Source organism: Mirounga angustirostris, unplaced genomic scaffold (assembly GCF_029215605.1).
Source record: "Mirounga angustirostris isolate CCGP_5_RB_7025 unplaced genomic scaffold, mMirAng1.0.hap1 SCAF_15, whole genome shotgun sequence".
Classification (NCBI taxonomy): domain Eukaryota; kingdom Metazoa; phylum Chordata; class Mammalia; order Carnivora; family Phocidae; genus Mirounga; species Mirounga angustirostris.
Genome location: NW_026991723.1, coordinates 86,124,019 through 86,143,910, shown reverse-complemented (window position 1 = coordinate 86,143,910; position 19,892 = coordinate 86,124,019). Strand labels below are relative to the sequence as shown.

The window sequence follows — 19,892 nt, the reverse complement described above, 5'->3', positions numbered from 1 at the left end:
ACCCCACCCCTGCGCCGCCCCTGCCCCCCACCCCCCCACCCCCCAGGAGGAAAGAGGGTCTGGATATTGAGTTCAATCGCCAGCGGTCAAGGATTGAATCAACTCTGCCTATGTAATGGAATCTCCATAAAAACTCCTAAACCACAGGGTTTGGGGAGCTTCTGGGTTGGTGAACCTATGAAGGTGCTTGGGAGGGTGGCATGCCTGGAGGAGGCAGCGAAGTTCTGGGCCAGCCCCACCCCTTGCCCTGTGCATCTCTTAAATTTGGCTGTTCCTGAGTTGTATCCTTTATAATAAAACAGTAAGTAGAGTGCTTTTTTGAGTCTGTAAGTTGTTCTATGAATTATCAAACCTGAGGAGGGGGTCTTGGGAACTCTTGAATTTGTACTCAGCTGGGCAGAAGTATGGGTAGCCCTGATACCGCATTGATGGCTGGCATCTGAAGTGCGGGCAGTTTTGTGGGACTGAGCCCTTGACCTGTGGGGTCTCCACTGAGTAGTGTTAGAAATGAACCACTGCACACCCAGTTGGTGTTGGAGACTTGAAGAGATGGTATAGAAAAGTGCCATTTGGTGTCAGAAGAAAACATGTCCGCTCCCCATCCCCCGTTCTGTGTTACAGACGTTTAAGCTGGGGTGCACTGTTCTGAGCAGGTGTGGCCAAGATGAAGGGGGCTCCCTTACCCTCCAGCTCCTAGTCTGGGGCCACAGCTCCATCCGGGGAGGGGTAGGCTGCTGGCCTTCCTCATCCTCCCCCTCCAGTCCTACGTTGCAGAATCTCTGTTCCAATCAGGTACAGCAGAGAGACTTCCCACACAGGCCCACCGGCAAGGTGGAAGCTCGGTGGAAGGCGTCGGGCTGAGAATACTTGGCCCTTGACGGCCCCCACCTCGGGTAGCTCATAGGGTGGGGGTTCCACACCAGGGGGCAAGCTCAGGAGACCAGGGCCTGCCACCCCGTAGTGCTCACTGGTAGAGCACTGTCACTCCAGGAAAAGTAGGTCTGGCTCCCAGCTTGGGGGCAGTGGTTCATGGGTTCTGCTCTGGGGAGAGACAGGCTGTACGGACAAAGAGCTCCACAGTTCTGCCTGAGGGAGCTGGCTTTATTTGGATCAGAGCTTTGAAAACTCCATGTCTAAGAGCATCGTCAAAACCAGTGGAGATCTTGGTAGACAGAAATTAAGAGGACTGGCTTAAGCCAAGAACCATTTGTTGAGCTCCTGGTTCCCTGGGGTTCTTCTGGATAGGCCGGGCCTGCCTGATCCTGGCTGGGCCCATCCTATGCCTCTCAACGAGCTGGTCACCCGTGTGCCTGGTGTGGCTAGCTGTTTGCAGGGGCAATGGAGGGACTGCCTCCTGTCACCAAGCAGACTGGTCCGGCTTGCTAATATGGCAGTCGGAGAGTCATGAGGGTCTAAGAATAGGAGTGGTGACACCTGCTGAGGTCTAGGCTTGGGTGAGTCCAAGCCCATTCCGGCCACATTCCAGCAGTCAAAGCAGGTCACAGGCAGCCCAGAGGAAAGGCAAGGAGATGCAGAGCATGGTGGCCACTTTCACAATCGACCCCAATCTTTGCTCCGGAAAGAATTTCTTCAAGTTTCGTTCTGCGATTTGGTGTAGTTTTAAAATATGACTTAACAAAAGCATGGTATCTTGGCTCTGGAGTGATGGGCCGCTCAGATCCTGATGATAAACCATTTGAACAGGCTCCTTGCTACCAAAGAAGTGGCTTACTCAGCATTGTGAAGAGAAGTTTTCAGCCTTGTGTCCCTCACATTTCCGTGTGGAAATGCAGTCTCAGTGCCTCCTCTGGCATGCTGAAGAACCTCCAGGACCCAGGGCTTGAACTCGACTGCAGTCACAAGTTCTGTTCCTTCCAGCACTGCATGGAGATCAGGAGGCACTGCCAACTGGGGGCACAGGCGAGGAGCCGGGCATTCACGGAGCTGGGCTCTTTCCACACTGGCCCCAGGGGCTCTTGGCTCACAAAGAAAGCATCAACCAACCAGAAAACCACTTCTGAGCGTGGGCACGTCTTAGCCCGTTTGGGCCGCTATAACAAAATGGCAGACTGAGTGGCCTATAACAACAGAAATTTCTTTCTCACAGTTCTGGAGGCTGGAAGTCTGAGATCGGGGCCAGCAGAGTCAGGCAAGGGCCCTCTTCCTGTTGCAGACTTACTGTTGTGTCCTCACAAATTAGAAGGGGCTGGGAGTTCTGTGAAGTCTCTCTTCTGAAGAGCACTAATCCCATTCATGAAAGCAGAGCCTCCAAAGGCCCCACCTCATACCATTACCTTGAGCATTAGGTTTTCAGCATATGAGTTTTGGGTGGGGGGGGGACACAAACATTCAATCCATAGTGGATTTTTAAAAATTTATCTTTATTTAAAATTGTGGTAAAATGCATATAAAATTTACTATCTTAACCATTTTTTAAAAAAAACATTTTATTTATTTGTCAGAGAGAGAGAGAGAGAGAGAGAGAGAGCACAAGCAGGGGGAGCGGCGGGCAGAGGGAGAGGGAGAAGCAGGCTTCTGGCTGAGCAAGGAGCCCGATGCGGGGCTCGATCCCTGGACCCTGGGATCATGATCTGAGCCGAAGGCAGACGCTTAATGACTGAGCCCAGGCACCCCCATCTTAAGGGTACAGTGGTATTAGTACATTCCCATCGTTGTGCAACCACCACCATCCATCTGCAGAACTCTTCTCGCCTTGCAAAATGGAAACTCTACCCATTAAACACTAACAACCCACTCCCTTCTCCTGAGCCATTGGTGATCACCATTCTACTTCCTGTCTCTATGAATTTGACTACTCCATGTACCTCATCTAAGTGGAATCATACAGTATTTGTCATTGTGTGATGGGCTTATTTCACGTAGCCTAATGTCCTTAAGGTTCATTCATGTTGTAGCCCGTGTCCTTTTTATGGCTGAATAATATTCCATTGTGTGTCTATGGTACATTTTGTTTATCCATCCATCCGTCAACAGACACTTGGGTTACTTCCAGCATTTGGCTATTGTGAAGAATGCTGCTATGAACATTATACAAGTATCTCTTAGAGACCCTGCTTTCACCTTTTTTGGGTATATGCACAGAAGTGGGACTGCTAGGTCATACGTGTGATACTGTGATTTATAATAAGAGATACATATTTGGTCTTCATCTCTGTTTTTGGCACAGAGCTCCTAAAACCCTTGTAATTTCCTAAGTGATAAGTGTGATAAAGGTGTCTCGATATGCATAACAAACTTCTTTCAACCACACCTAAGTTTATGTTAATGAGGTGACTTTTGCAAAGCGCCTAAGGATGGGGCCTGGTTTCCAGAGGAACCAACCTTGTGACTGGAGGGTTGGAACTTTCAGTCCCACCTCCTGACTGCCAGGGATGGGGGGGAGGGGCTGGAGGAAGAATTAATCGCCAATGGCCAATGATTTAATCAACCGTGCCTATGTAATAAAGGCTCCATAAAAAAACACAAAAACAAAAAGACTAGGTTTAGAGAGCTTCCGGGCTGACGAACCAGAAGCCATCCATGGGTCCCTGTGCTAGGTGCCAAACTCCTTGGGGACAGAAGCTCTTTTGTTTGGGACCTTGCCCTCTGTATTTCTTCATCTGGCTGTTGGTTTATATCCTTTAATATCCTTCGTAATAAACCAGTAATCCAGTGAGTAAACTGGTTTCCTGAGTTCTGCAAGCAGCTCTAGTAAATTAATTGAACCCAAGGAGGGGGTTGTGGGAACCACTGATTTGCAGCCAGTGGGTCGGGAGAGTAACACCCTGGACCTGTGATTGGTGGCTGACGTGGGGGGCAGGGTAGTCTTATGGGACTGAGCTCTTAACCTGTGGGATCTGATCTCTGGGTAGACGGTGTCAGATTGGAGCTGAATTGTGGGACATCCAGATGGTGTTGGAGAATTGCTTGATGCGGGGGAAACGCCCACACACTGGAATTGGGGACAGACTCAGAGTATGTTGACTCTTCATTTTTTGAGGAATCTCCAGCCTGTTTTCCACAGCACTTGTACCATTTCACATTCCCACTAACAGTGCAGGAGGGTTCCAATTTCTCCATGGCCAGAACTTGTTTTCTGTTTGTTTGTTTGTTTGTTTTAAGATTTTATTTATTTATTTGAGAGAGAGAATGAGATAGAGAGCATGAGAGGGGGGAGGGTCAGAGAGAGAGGCAGACTCCCCGCCGAGCAGGGAGCCCGATGCGGGGCTCAATCCCAGGACCCTGGGATCATGACCTGAGCCAGAGGCAGATGCTTAAGGACTGAGCCATCCAGGTGCCCCTGCTCATCACTGTTTGATCCAATTGCAAAGGGAAGCATGTGTGTTGACAACTGGTCCTCCAAATAGTTTTTCACTCTCTAAATGACTGTTTCCACCAGGCAAATTGTCATTTGTTCAAAGGATGCTGGAGGTCAGCAGCGGCTGGTTTTTCACAAGCTTCTTGGCAACTTTACCTCCGATGCTACTTTTTACTCTAAGGAGTAGAACTCTGATTGCTGTCTCTATAGTTTGGGTTTCTTCCCTGCCTTTAGCGATGGAATGACTTGGTTTCATCCTAGAATATACTCTTTTGTAACTGGTATGAGAAAGTTGCTTGGCTTATGGACGAGGTCACTGTGCCCATGTACTTACTCTCTGACAGTGTTCCTTCATAACAGGTAATGCACGGGGAACCGGGAGGTGTAGCTTGCTGTCCTGGAAAATCCAATTTTTATTGTTCTATGTCTTATTTCCACTCTTCTTTAAAAGATTTTTTTTTTTTTATTTGAGAGAGAGAGAGCAGGAGCGGGGGGGGGGGGGCGGAGGGAGAGGGAGAAGCAGGCTCCCCGCTGAGCAAGGAGCCCGACATGGGGCTCGATCCCAGGACCCTGAGATCATGACCTGCGTCGAAGACAAGACGCTTAACCGACTGAGCCACCCAGGCGCCCCTCCACTCTTCTCTTTTTGGTTGCTGTGTAAACTAATCATTCTTTTTTTTTTAAAGATTTTATTTATTCATTTGAGACACCAGAGATACAGAGAGAGAGAGAGCATGAGCAGTGGGAGAGGCAGAGGGAGAGGGAGAAGCAGACTCCCGGCTGAGCCAGGAGCCCGATGTGGGGCTCGATCCCAGGACCCTGGGATCATGACCTGAGCTGAAGGCAGACCGCTTAACCATCTGAGGAGCCACCCAGGCGCCCCTCATTCTTTTTTTTTTTTAAGATTTACTTATTTATTTGAGAGACAGCTCGCGCACGCGTGCACACAGGGTGGGGGGAGAGGCAGTGGGAGAGAGAGAATCTCAAGCGGATTCCCTGCTGAGCGCAGAGCCCAACGCGGGGCTCAATCCCATGACCCTGAGATCACGACCTGAGCTGAAATCAAGAGTCAGACGCTCAACTGACTGAGCCACCCAGGAGCCCCTAAACTGATTCTTAAAAGATTTATTGGTTCCAGCCCATACAGACTCATCTTTTTATACCGGTAATGTTTTTCTGATAGAGAAATTGGGCTCTGGAATCAGACTGCCATGTTTAAATCTAGGCTCTGCCATGTGCCACCTGGAGGCCTTGGCCAAATTACTTTTTGTGTCTTTGTTTCCCCATCTGTCAGTAGGGTTAATAATGACATCTAACTCCTAACATTGAGAGGAATTAGCAAGATAGGTATAAACACTCATGCCTGACATGTAATAATTGCTCAACATATATTAACTACAATTAGAATTATTATCTATACTTTTATTCAAAGCACTTTTAAGCCACGGATTCATTGTGTAATTGGGGATATAAGGTAACACCACAATGACCATCCTTTGTCTCATGGGTGGCCACTGTCCTGACTTAGGTGTATTTATCATTCTCGTACATGCATTTGCACATTAACAACATGCGTATCCATAAACATTATGTAGCGCTTTTTATGAGGCTTTACCACCTTATATAAACGCATCATTCTGTATGTATTCTTCTGTAAGTTGCTCTTTTCACTCAATATTAACTTTTTGAGATTTATTCACGTTGACAGGTGTAGGTCACGCATCTTGAACTGCCAGAGTCAGCCACAGTTTACCCGTCCTCTAGCTGACGGACATACGGTTTTCTCCCAGTGGATGGGCATGTTTGTTCTTTCGCCCACGGACTCCGCCGGGGATCAGCAGCACCATTAGCACTGAGTACTTACTGTACTCACCACGGGCTAGCTCGGCAGCACTCCTCCACGGGCTTCCTCACAGGAGGGGACAAAGTCCCTCGTCAGGGTCACGTGGAATGAGACCGACAGTGGATTCGACCCAGGCCTGCCTGAGGCTGAGGCCTGTGCCCCTAGCCACTCCGCCATTCTGTCTCCTAGGGAGGAATGCCTGGGATCACACCGAGGCAGGTGGACAGGCACCTGAGCAGGGTCTGGGTGAGACCCTCCCTCCCGCCTGGCCCTGGCCCACTGGAAAGGCAGAGGGACCAGCTACAGCTCTCAGATCTGTCTTGGTCTAGGATTGCTCAGTTACTGAGTCAGCACCGTCTGCTTTGGTTTCAGAACCCCCTGTTCCTGCAAGAGTATCTAACACCACTGGAGACTTTCTGGAGGGGTAGCCCACAGGCTCCATCTGTCCCGTGTAACACAAAAGAACTGCCAGAAGCATAAAAAGGGCCACGTCTCTGCTGCTGGCTGGTGGTGAGGGGGAGTGGAATGGAGGCAGGTGTCAGAAACCCTGGGTCAAAGCATGAAAGAGACAATTGGGGAGAGACTAGCAAGCCACTAGCGTGGGCCTGGAGGCTATGGGTGGCCTGGAAGGAGCAAATGGCATTTACTTTGCTTTAATGTAAACTCGGTTTAGAACAATTTAGAATTTAAACATTCTGATCTTGGATCTCATTCCAGGGCTTGGTTACTGGGGCAGTGACTATTGCTATTCTAAGACGGTGAGTGTCTGATGTCCCCTAACTGGAGTGGGCTTTGTGGGTTACTGCCTTGCTCTTGGCCCTGGCCTCCTCATGTGTGAAACTGGGAAGGGAGCCAGCCAACAGATGCAGGACACAAGGGGTCTGACGTGGAGCAGGGACTCAATAAATGGTCATGGTCATCATTACCTCCCTATGAGGCAAGTCTCACCAGCAGACAGCTGGGTCGAGGTGTAGCTTCCGCCAACTGGCCTCAAGTTGTGAGGTGTCTTCATGCCTTGAAGGAGATCAGGGTTTGACTGAGGACCAGAGAGTAGAATCAGAAGTTCCTACAAAGAACCCCCCTCCCCTGGGCCTCCTATTCCAGCAGGTTTCCGGTGTGACCCCAACCCTAACTCAAGGGTCTACTCCCCCAGCTGGGCCAAACCCATCTCCGTCTGTCCAGGTTCTGAACAAGCTTCTGGAGCAACAGGACGCACACCAGATCCTGATCTGGAGATCTCATAAGGCCAGAGGGTGTGGCAGCGGGAAGAGAGGAGGAGAACAGTAAGATGGATAAAGTGCCCTCACTGCAGGGCCTAAATACACTGCCGCCAAGTAGGGAGCATCTGCAAAGACGGAGGCTTGCAATCTCTGAGCGAGACAGACATTTCCGCTAAGGAGCAGTAAGACCCGGAAGAGCTCCCTTGCCCACAAGCAGTGCCTTGTTGCTGCCCGGGACCCAAGGCAAGCTTTGTGAACTGTCCTCGAATGTGAGACCATTACAGAGCTCAACGGGAGCGATGCCGACTGGGCTCTAGAAGACTCCGAGCCACAGCCGGGGTGGTGGTCTCATCTGCAACGGGCCACCGCAGCAGCCTTCTTGCTTCGACTCTCCAAAGTAAAGCCGGACCAGGAGTCACCGCGGACACCGTGAATGGGTGCTGACTGATTGATTTATTAGACTCGAGTGCTTTAGTACAGAACGGTACAGAGATGATACATGTTTGTGCTTCAGTACTTTCCAACACTGAGATTCCGAGAATTTCAAGGTAAACAAGTTTCAAGACAGACTAGCTTTTTTAAAATATCCTTTTGATAAATTATTTTTATATAAATAACAGAGAAAGGAAACCCAACACGTTCGACGCACAAGGCCCTGAAGCGTGAGCCCCGTCTGGTCCAGGGGAGGGGACGAAAGAAGCAGTGGCAGCGAGAAACAAACCAGGGCAAGCACCTACAGTTCTGTCCTAAGGAAACGGGAGAGCGGGACAGAGCGAAGAGGCCTGAAAACCAATCCGAGTGCGCCGGGGAGACTCCGAAGCCTTGGGAAGAGACCACCACGAAGCGTCTACCGGGGAGGGCGAGGAACGCACTCGAAAGGAAAGCGCGCGGCTGCGTGGAGCTATCTCACACCACGTCTGCAAGGACAGCACGAGACAGTAATATGCACACGGTCCGCAGGGGTTCAAGGGCGGCGGGGGGCGGGGCAGGGGACATTTTTGTGACTTCCACTGTCATTATATTTTGCGACAACAGCAGCAGAACACATGGCGCGCTCGCCATCGGAGAACGGAGGGCTGCTGAGTCTTGAGGATGACGAGACATCCTTTCTGCATTTGCTTCTTTCATTTTTGCTTTAGAGCTAAGTTTTATACAGAGAATAAAATGATCATTTTCTCTTACAAGCACGACGACATATGACCCCACACGACACAAAATAAAGTACTATAAAGTATCTTAAACTGAGGATAATCTGAGCGGGAACAGGGTCTGCATAAATCCAATGGGCTGTTTTTCTCCCATGGTCTGAAGTCTGAGGGGTGCAGACCCTTCTCTACAGGAAAGGGCCCTCTGCCCAGGAGCCTGCGGAACCCATTCCGTTCTAGTTCGTTCCTCACCCGGGAGCTCCGCCCGGCTGACCCCGCTGAGAAAGAAGAGCCCTATTGGGGGTGGTGCCCGGGGAAGCAAAGGGTATGGCCAAAAAGGCCAGCCGAACTGCTTCTGCAAGAGACCAAGGTCCTGGTGGGAGCTTGCTCCGCACTTGCGGGGCACCATGACTTAGGCTGCAAGATTACTTCCCTCGGGATCACAGCCCTGTGGACACGGGCCAGGCCGGGGGAAGGCGGCGGGAGGTGACAGGCTGCACGCACGCAGGCCAGCACCTGGCCTGACTTCACAGGAACACCTCCAGCCCCTCCCACAGCCCCAGCACATGGAGGATAAGCCACTGGGGAAGGCTAAGAGGTCGCTTCCAGCCCAAACCTCACAAGATGTCACCTGATCTTCACTGCCAAGCTTATCTGGATGACAGCAGGCCGAGGGGTAAGAACTGGAGTGAAGCCAACAGATTAATCCTCAGTTTGAAATATTCCAGCAACAGACATCTCTGTGATTCCCAGAAAGAAGAGGAACAACCCAAAACAGATTTTGTAAAACACCCAAATGTCTACCTTCCCATACTCAAGCAATTTGTGCATGTTGCACTGGGTTATATACAAGGTCATGGAATCCTAATAATGGGGAGAAGGTGTCCATTCATTCTAGACAGTTCTACAACTTCTCCAGCAGTGTGTCCCTTATGCGGGAACTTCTCCTCTTAGGACACATATAGAAGATACTCTTTTTAAAAAACACAATGCATTATTTTCTTTTGTTTCACACAAGAAGAGGGCATCATTAAACACGAGAACGCAGCGGCGACAGTGCCGGCCAGGGCGTGCAGAGCTGGGGGCGGCGGTGGAGGGACGGGGTCAGCAAAGTAACCGAGGCGGGCAGCGGTAGGGGCTGCAGCACTGTGGGAAGAGGGTTCGTTTTTTGGAGGGGTGGCTTATGTTTTTAACTGCTTATTTCTTCATCTGTTTTATTCAGTTTCTTCAGCGTGTCCAGCAGTTTCTGTGGGGTGAGAATGTGCGTGGATCCTGGGGGGCAGAAAAGACAGTGAGCTTGCTGGCTCCAGTTCCCACCACGTCTCCTTTCCTGCTCTTCCGTTCCCCAGCTCCGCATCCGTTCCCCCACCCACACCCTGGTCTAGAGGAAGCAGGGAGGGGGCCAGGGGTGGGGTGTTGGGGCCACATCACAATAGGCCTGGGAGACATTTGGGGACTGTGGATAAACAAAACACATCCTCTGGCTCAGGCAGGGTCCCAGGCTATACCAAGGAAGGAACCCGCCTCTCCATCTGGGCTCAGTGTCATCTGCCAGGGGACAGGGAGGCTGCATTTCTGATTCTCTCTTGCACTCGAGGTGAAGCCAGGGAGAGGAATTCCAAACCATATGGCACGGGAGAGGCTGGGAAGAGGGCGGTGGGGCAGGGGCGGGTAGGGGGCTGTGTGTGGAAAGGATGATGCCTGCTAGGGAGGGAGTGATGGGCAGGGCACCCTGGGGGAAGCCACTGACCTCGGGAGCCAGTGGGCTGGGACTGCCCTGGGGGGGGGGGGACCTCAGGTGTGAAAGGGAAAGGGCCAGGGTACCTGAGGCCTTACCTTGCAGAGACCGCACATTGTAAGAGACTAGAAATGCTTGCAAAAAACTTAAGCTAATGGAATTAGATATACTTCTATTGCAAAAATAAAAAAAATAAAATAAATAGATGAAGTCCTTTTTCATAAGGAGAGAGAGCGCTAAGAAGTGCAGTAAAAAAAGATGCATGGACCATGTGGCTTGGACATGGACTTTACTGGAACAGAACAGAAGTGACCGGTGTGTGAACATGAGGCCGGCACACATGCAGCAGCCAGCTTCAAAGAAAGAGATCCCGGTGGGAGAGACGAACCGAACAAAAGAGATCCGTACTTGAAAATGTGCCTCCCTGGAGGTGCGGGCAAGGGCGTGGGCCTTGGGGGAGTGGGGACAGAAACTGCAGCGTGCCAGATTTCCACCCAGAGGGCGGCAAAAGAAGGCTTTGGCTGGCTTGTTGGGGTTGATTCCAAATACCAAGGGGCCCTGTGCCTTCGAGCACTATGTGCTCAGCTGACCCGCGACGGCTGGGACCGCAGGCCTTGAACCTGCCTGGTCAGTCCAGACCTCTAATGTGAGGGGCTTCTTCCAACATCCCATCCTCTGTAGTTCAAGCCCTAGCCACTCTGTCACTGCCCCGAGGGAGGAACTGGTCCCTGGCTACTTAACAGCCCACACCAGCCCCTGCACTGACCATTGCCCTGCACACCTGAGGCTCCTTCAGGAAAGGCCACGGGGCTTTCAGCAGTTTGTTCCTGGGCCTTTTTACAGCTCCGCCCTCCCCCAGAGGTACCAAAGGCAGACTCATTTCTGTGACCTTGCTAATCTTCCTACGAGTCCTAAAGAACATCAAAGGCTACTATTCCCCAAGTGAGAAAACAGGAATAAATGTTGCCCAATTCTTAACAGTGAACCATTGCCAGAGTGAGGGTCTTCCAAATCTCAACTCCATGCAGTCTATGCGTCTACATCTAGAAAGCCTCTGGATATTTGTGCAGGGATTAACTTGGGGGCTTTCCAGGTAAAGGCGACAACAGTGCCCATGCTAGAGAAACTGTCCCTAATGCCCTCCCACGCCATCCAGCTGAGTTCCAGGAAACAAGACAGAAGACTCAATTTCCTGGAAAAATCAAAAGGGAGCCTCTGGTCAGATGCATATCCCAAAGTGCTCCCTACCCTCGCTTACATGCAAATTCAAGGTCTTAGGGAGGCCAAAAAAGGGTTAAGGAATCCATGCTCCTAGAACTTTCTACTATCTAATAGCTGACCATCTGGTGTTCCCAGTCTGAGTGAAAGAAGAAAGTGTCCAGGACTGAGTATTCTGGGCCCAAACTCACTGGGTGTCTTTAAAGGATCCAGACCAGCTGGTGTTAATCTGAATCACCTGAGAGCTAATGCTTGTCACCCAATCACCTGAATTAAAACCCTGGTCAAGCTTTCCACCACCACAAACTGCAGACGGAGCTGCATGAGCCTATAATACACATGCCGCAAACCCATGTTTTGAACCCACGGGAGCTGACCAGGTCGGCCCTTCAGAACCGCAAGGGGATTCCACCGCTCTGAGGTCTCTCTTATGCTCCGTAAGTGCAAGACTGAGAAATGTGAACAGTGGTCTCCAAACACAGTCATCCGAAAGACTGTCAGAGCTGTGGGCCAGACCCAGTGAGCTAGCTCTGCCAGGACAAAACCTTTCCTCACTGAGAGAATCTGGAAATCAGAGTGCTCCTACGGATCGGCTGGTCTAGGCATTGCTGGCTTTGGCCGAAACGCACCCACCAACTCAGCAGATCCAGGGAGGTACCAGGGAATGTGTACATGTAAGAGCAACCCAGGAGAGTTTGATGATCTGCCAGGTTTGGGAAACATGCTCTGGCCCACCCACATCCTAAAGATGGGAGAACGAAGCCCAGAGTGGCAGAGTGCTCATCTGCAGCCCTTTGGTGGCACAGCCAGGCCCGGAAGGCAGGCCACTGGTCTCAATTCTGGGCACCCTGGGCTCCTGGCCCAGACAGGGGACATGCAAGCAAATGCTTAAATAGCAGCTGGGCAATGGGTTCACTCTGAATTCAGATTCAGATCTGAGTCCCACTGAAAAATGAGACTTCTCTGATTCCAAATGGGAATAAAGCAAAACATTCAATATAAAAAAACAAAAACTTTCTCCCCAGTGCAAGTGTTGTGGACAGCTTTTCGGGGCACCTCCACCGGCCTCGGGCGGCCCCTTGGACATTCCCTCAGGATTGGTACTTTTAACACAACCCCCCAGAGCCGGGGGTGAAGATCTAATGCAAAGACTTCACTTCTGGACAGTATGGAGGGATGACTGATTAATGGGATTAAGGTGAGGCATCTGTGCACTTTGGCTACCCACACCTGCTCCCTTCAACCGGCACCTGGGGGAGAGAGAGGCACCAGAGGACGGAGTGGGCACTGGCACCCACACATGGGGCCCGCCGGGGACACGCTCACTCACTGCTGAGCGGGAAAACTCATCTCCTAGAAGCTAAGTCACTGCAGACACTGACTTCGACAGGGGACAACCCCGGCCCTCTCCTGTCCTGCACTGTCCTTGTCTTTGGTCACCTGGATAATCACAACAGAAGGGGGCAAGTCACAGCTTCATCTGCCTTCCGACCTCCCTGGGATTAGGGCTCCATGTCACACTTTTTCCTAAAGGAACTCTCTAAAACACAACACTGCCCCCAAAAAGCATTTCAGAAGCCAAGAGTACACAACTCAAGTCTATTCGTGTTCTCTGCTCAGATGTTAGCTGAGACCCTCTGTGCTGGCTGAACATAAAACAAAGGAAACCAGCCTGCGAGGGACAGGCTGCTTCTGAAGCAGGGACTCCCAGAGCGAATCCTAGCTGGAGCCTCCGAGCTGTGGGTTTGAGTCTTTCAAACCTTGCAAGCACTCCGCCACTGCTGTGGCCTGGACTGAACATCTGTCCCCGGTTAAGTCTTACAATACATCCCGCAGCAAATGCTGATCACCTACCTGCCATCTGTACACAGAACCAGATGTCTCTGATTACCAACCAACCAAGGTACTTCTAAACAAAGACGATTTTTTTTTTTTAACAATGACTATTTTTTAACAATTGCTTTTATTCACCACCCACTGGCTGCACTTTCTAGGGGAAGGCAGCTGGGCAGGATGGGAGGCAGCCCAGGGCCACAGCCAGCCCACCATGCACCGTGCAGGCTCATCCCACATGCGGCTTCTCCCCTCACTACTGCCCGGGGGGAGCCATCTCTAGGCCACAGGGAGGAAAGAGGAGACCAATTGCACAGCTGCCTGTTCTGACCTTTAGAGTGAGTCCTTTTCTGGCCTGAGCATGTTATGTTTATACAAACAAGCACGCTTCTGGTGCTCCCTGGTTATGGTTCTGATGGCCCAATCCCCTGAGGTTCATCAGAGATTGCAAATGCATGAGGGTAGGACTGCAAGCTTTGAGGCCCCTGATCTGAATTACTGAATGAGACGGTCAGACCTCAAGGAGCCTGGGGCCCTGCGATCCAGCCTCTCTGCATTCTGCACACTGTGTGTGTGTGTGTGTGTGTGTGTGTAGGGGGGGACCTGCTCCTGGCAGAGCTGGGGCTAGAGTCCAGGCCTCACCACTGCTCACAGGTGACTCATGTCCCGTGATTCACCAGGCCACATCTCAGCCTGGGTGGGGGGGGTGGGGTCGGTGGAGCACACAAAGTCAGGTACACAGAGTGTGGCCTCATCACAGACTGCAAAAGAAAGCTACGGAAAAACTAATGCTACAATGGAGTTCCTCAGTAACCGTCTGTCACATGACACAGCAGAGGAGGTTCCCAGCACATGTGAGGGATGGAAAGAGAGAGGAAGGAATGAGGACAAGAGTAAAATCTGGATAATCTACCAGATGGACACCAGGTTCCTGGGTAACAGGTAAAGGCACAAGTGTGGTGGGAGAGAGAAGACACTCTTTTCAAACAGCACACTGTGTTAAGAACAAATTTTAACCCAAAGGTTCCCAGATCTCACTAAGAGACATCAGTGCGAGAGAGGGGTATGATGACTCAGTGCTAGAAAAAATCCACAGGAGAATGAAAATAAAAGCAATTACTGAAAGAGTTAACTATGAAGGGCCATTTCCCCCAGACGAACATGAGACTCGAGCTTTCCACTGGGGGCTGGAGTTCACCAAGTACACGATGGCTCGTGACCCCATCACCCCCTAGAAACTTCCTCAAGCTGAGCGCCTGTCCTGGGAAAAAGGAATTTCTGTGTCTAACTACCACTGACGTGGAGTCTATTCTGACGCGCTCCAACGAGCCTCCCTCACGATCAGGTACCTGTGGATATCTCCACTGGACTTCTGCCTTCTTAGACATGATGGTCCCTTGAACGCCTGCGGGCCTCACTCTCAAGTTCGCACAACCCCCACACAAGCAGGAGGCCATGTGTTCCCTGCCTGGTGCCTACAAATTCGCCCAGGCCAGCAGGCTTGCGTGCCATGCCTCCAGCATCCCTCAGCTTCCAGCTCCTCTGAAGGACTGGTCACAGCAGTTATGATCACTTTTGGATTAAAACCCAGGGGGCGGCACCGCCTGACTGAGCAGCAGGGGACCCAGGGCACGAGTGAGCTGGCAGGCCGGGGCCCAGAGGCTCTCGCGGCAGGGTCTGTGAAGGCAGCACCGGACACATTTTCAATCGGTGTTAAGAACTGCAAGCATTTTCTTGTTGAAAGAAAATCAAATAAATAAACTAAAAAGGGAAAAAGAAAGAAAAAGAGTGACGGAATAATCAAAGAAAACCCTTCAGAGTGGAAGAGTTTCTTTTCTGTAATAAGCTGCTTTTACTTTGTTTCTTTGACTCTCACTCCATTGTTGGAGCCTGATCCTCAAAAGATACCCTAGAGGACTCCCTGAAGTCGGGGTGTCTCAGGTCCATGAGAAATTTGGTGGGAGTGAGAATGTGAGTAGAACCTGCGGGAGAACAGAGTCCAGCTGACTGCTTGAACAACGGTACGTTACAGGAACATGCCAACTCAGGCCCATGTTTTATGCAGCCAATGAGGTGTGAGAAAGCAAGACGCAAGCACGCGCACACGCACACAGGCCTCAAGGACAGCCGGCATGCACAAAGCGGGTGAGGCCACGCTGCGGACGTCAGCTGTCTGCGCAAGGCCTCTCCGTGAATCTGCGGGGGCAAATTTATCTCCCTAGGGTTCCACCCCCCAACAGGGAACTGCAAGTCAGGACCAAAGTCGAAGAGGGAGATTTACACCAAAGCCTGGCTGTGACAGCTTCTGCCCAGGAAAGCTGTATTTGAGCTGAGAATTATCAGACACATGCATGCAACACATACACAAGCAGGGGGCAGAGGGAGCTTTATCACGGGGTCCACGTAAAAAAAGGAGAAAACAATACAGGGAGAAATGGCGACCAGCTGGGGAAGTTCCAGGGAATGGGGAGGGAAGGAGAGGATGTCCAGTCTCCCCACTGAATGGTGGTCTCTAGAAAGGGGGTTGACAGTGCCAGGTCCATCTTGACTCACCCAGGAATGGCCACATAGACTGGTCTGCAGAACCTGCTCACTCTGAGAGCTTAGGGGGCACTGTGACTTGGTTACCCCAAAGGGGAGGTGTAAAACGGACACAGCTCATAGAGATCAGGGGCACGGCCAGGGCAGTATGTGCCGATAGCCTTTTGTCAGTGTCAAGAGGCAGCCCGGGAGGTGCAATCCATTTTGTCAAGGGCAAGATGGGGCAAAAGGAAGGCATCTGGAGTTCACTCTTCCCCTTCCAGCCCTAGAAACTGTGGAAGCTCCTGCAGGCATGAAAAAGGAGTAAAGTCTGCTGCCTTTAAGTCAGCTTAATGAGTTGCTTTCTTTCTTCTGGAAAGGAAATGCCAGAAAGGGTATGGCCGACCTAGAAGTGGTAGGAACTGGAAGGGGAGGCGGGATCCCTTAGCAGAGTCCAGCAGTCAGGCCAGTATGCTTCAGGCAATATCTGCTCGCAGGCTGTGTCTGTCCATCTCCAACGGACAGGTAAAGGAGGGGGCGATAATTTACCTTCCATTCACTGAGCTTCTTCTGGATATGAGGCCCAATGCCAGGAAACAGACAAGTCCCACCTCAGGCCCAGTGCAAGGCTCTAAGTGGGTGTTCTTAACCCCGTTTGGTTGGGTAAGGAAATCGCAGCATGGAGAGGTGGAGCGCTTGCTCAAGGTGACCCACCTGGCAGTGGCCAAGCAGGGACGGGAGTCTGGGTGTGTTGGAGTCTGTGCTCGGACGCTTCCCACCGCTTACAGCTGCCTCTCATCATGAGACACAGTGCAGACACGAGGAAAGAACCCTTTGCCCCTCAGCTGCTGCTATCCACAAACATGTCTAGAGACTAAGTTTTGCAGGGGCAATGGAGAATCGAAGACAGAATGAAACACCAAAGCATGGAATGGGTCAAAGTGCAATGAAGCAGCCCCTTCCCTCTAGAACACATGCCCCCACTCACCTATTAGCACTTCCCACTTTCCATTGGCTTGGGTCACCTCGTAAGCACAACGCATCTCGTTCAGGCTCACGCCCCCAAGGATGAAAATAATGAGGCGGGGACCACTGCGGTACTCCCCTGGGGCCTTATTCTTATGCCAGTGCCCATAGCGGGCGCTGGGGTAGGGGTGAGAGAGGGAGGGAAGGAGGAGAGAGAGGGAGAGAGAGAGAGAGAGAGAGAGATTAATTATGTTTATCTGCACTGAAGTATTTAGCACTTCATACCTCAATGACTTATTTACACATTCATTCTGTACACCAGTGACCAAAACAGAGTAGTAGCGAGTGTTGGCCGAGCTGAACCGCTGTGTACATTATCAAGGGGTCTGGCTGCCCATGCTGTGAGCTTGTCACTCTCTTGGAAACATGAGGCGACAGGCAGGCTCGAGTTAGCTTTAAAGTCTGGCGTGTTACACCCCCCCCAGCTTCGCCCCTCGCGGTGGTTGTCAGGCTTCTGCCCTCGAGCGTACAGGTTTCTAGGCTTGTCTGGGACCCTCGGCTGGCAGTGAGCGGTGACGGCAGAGTCAAGGCCCGCCGTCAGGTCGGCACGCTGATTCACGCCCCGAGCACCTCACCGGGCTATGGTCTCCCCTGGCCCCGCGGTGCCGCCCCGAGGGAGACTCAGCCGTGCCCACCGAGAGCTCACGGTTTAACTGGGCTGGGTGGGGAGAAGGAAGCAGGTCAGAATCGTGCTACAGAGGAGCTCAGTGCTATCAGGACACACATGGGAGGGCCTTCTAGCATCATCATCCGGGCATCACCGGAGAAGTCTTCCCAGGAGATGTGACACTGAGCTCCTCCTGAAAGACAGGCATTTCAATGGTGGGGCAGTTCCCCCCACTGGCCCTGAGCTGCTCTTAGTAAGTCTTCACCTCGTCCTCAGAAACAATGAGAAATGGGTAGCTTCCAGGTTAAGAAAATGGGGGAAATAAAACAAAAAGCAAAACAAGGAGAGTCTCTAGTGAAATCTCTGCCCTTCTTCCTAATGACAGCGTTAAAAAAAAGTCACTTTCTGATCCTGAAGGTGCCAGGGGCACATGGGGTCAACACAGAGAAAATCCTTTGACAGTCTGCCATCGTCAGCCCGCCTGTCTGCGGCACCACCAGGGATTTTGAATTTTACCCCAGTGTTGGCAATCGACATTTGGCCTCCACTGGCATCAGAGGGGATGCACAATGCCACAGAGGCCACATGGGCCTGCAGCCTCGGCCCAAGCGAAGGCCTGAAAGTGAGGGCGGGGGCGCCTGGGTGGCTCAGTCCGTTAAGCGTCTGCCTTCGGCTCAGGATCCTGGGATCGAGTCCCACCTCAGGCTCACTGCGCAGGGAGCTTCTCCCTCTGACTCTCTCTCTCTCACCCTCTGTCTCCCATGAATAAATAAATAAAATCTTTAAAAACAAATAAAAGTGAGGGCAGCAGGCTGGGAGGCAAGAGAGATGGCAGGCAAAGCACGAGCAGGAAGATAAGCATGCAGAGTGTTCATCTTGGGAGCTAAATGCTACTCCAGGGCCCCGGCATGCCCTCTTTGGAGCTAGAGATGCTCCTGTTCCAAGCTCAAAGGTTCATTCAGCCTTGACTCTTCTCAGGAGCCACCCCAGGCTCTCACTGTCAAAGAAAAACAGTAGCACCCTGGCTCAGAGGCTGCCACCTCAGGAAAGGTAAGAGATGCTTCTGTGGGTCAGGGAACAGCCTGGACCACATAGACGAGGGAGGCCAAGAAGAGTCTGCAGGCGAAATACCTTCAGACATCCTCACAGAGCACAGAAGGGAAGGCTTCCCGATGCACGGCAGGAGGAGAAAAAGAGGAAACGCCTTTGAAAACAGACCCTGGAAGATATCATGAGCAACCAAGAAAATACACAGTGTTGGAGAACCCAGGGACAGAAGTATGGATTGCTGTCTACTCACATCTCCAAGCTGAAATATCTGAGCATCACCAGGTACGTGGCAGAAACCCAATAAACCCAAGGCATCCACACTTCCATCAAGCATGATTCTGAGAAACGCAGCTCTATGCAGACAACATATTCATCCCCTTCAACTGATTAACCAAAAGTGAAAGCAGAATACACTGAGCACCTACTATGTGCTAGGCTCTGTTTTAGCAACTGAGGCTAAAATAGACACACAAATCCCTGCCCTCGCAAGGCTGACATTCTAATTGGGGGAGACTGGCAGTAAGCAAGAGAAACACAAATACTCTACTACATGCTGGTATAATGTATGGAGTGAACAAAAAAAGGAAGGGGGAGAGGAGGTGTTGGGGGGTGGCTATCATTTTTTTTCTTTATTTTCTGTAACACCTTTATTGAGAGGTAATTCACGTTATACGATTCCCTCATTCAGCGTGTACAATGCAGTGGTCTTTGGCATAGTCACAGAACTGTGGACCATCACCAGTCAATTTTAGACCATTTTCATCACCCTAGAAAGAAAGTCCATACCCATTAGCAGTCACTCCCCATTCCACCACCCCAATGCCTGCCCCCCCCCCCCCCCCAGCAATCACTCATCTACTTTTTATCTCTACAGATTTGCCCACTCTGGACATTTCATACAAATGAAATCATACAATGTGTGGACTTTTGTGACTGGCTTCTTACACCTAGTATAATGTTTCCAAGCTTCACCCATGTTATGGCACAAGTCAGTGCTTCATTCCTTTCTTAGGCTGGATAATATTCTATTGTATGAATACACTATGTTTTGCTTACCCATTTATCTGTTGATGGAAATTTGGGTTATTTCCACTTTTGAGCTATTATGAATAGCACAACTAGGAACACTGGTGTAATGTTAAAAAGGATAGTTAGGGAAGGTGGAGGAGATAAGGGGCAAGCCACACAGATATACTGGGGACAGATCATTTCAGGCAGAGGGAAAAGCAAGTGCAAAGGTCCTGAGGCAGAAGTAAGCCTGACATTGCAAAGAAGGAAGCTAGTGAGGCAGAAATGGAGAGAACAAAGGGAGGAGCAAGGAATGAGAGTGGTGGGAAGCTGGAGGGTGAAGGGCCTGCACTCTGGCTGTGATGA

General features: G+C 51.1%; 1 protein-coding gene across 5 annotated transcripts in view; it reads right to left on the bottom strand.

Annotated features, from left to right (window-relative positions):
* Positions 1–7,815: 7,815 nt before the first annotated feature.
* Positions 7,816–19,892, bottom strand: part of STXBP1 (syntaxin binding protein 1) — a 72,109-nt gene continuing 60,032 nt past the window's right edge. For 2 of the 5 annotated variants that reach the window (XM_054509424.2, XM_064579790.1), the window contains exons 18-20: positions 16,824–16,978; positions 15,172–15,297; positions 7,816–9,798 (exon numbers count right to left, since the gene is read on the bottom strand). In XM_054509424.2, the coding sequence (XP_054365399.1) occupies positions 15,188–15,297; positions 16,824–16,978 (265 nt within the window). In that variant the 3' untranslated portion in view covers positions 7,816–9,798; positions 15,172–15,187. Of the gene's footprint in view, positions 9,799–15,171; positions 15,298–16,823; positions 16,979–18,793; positions 19,286–19,892 lie in introns of those variants that run through there. The other 3 variants (XM_045883178.2, XM_045883180.2, XM_054509425.2) reach the window with 3 other exon arrangements.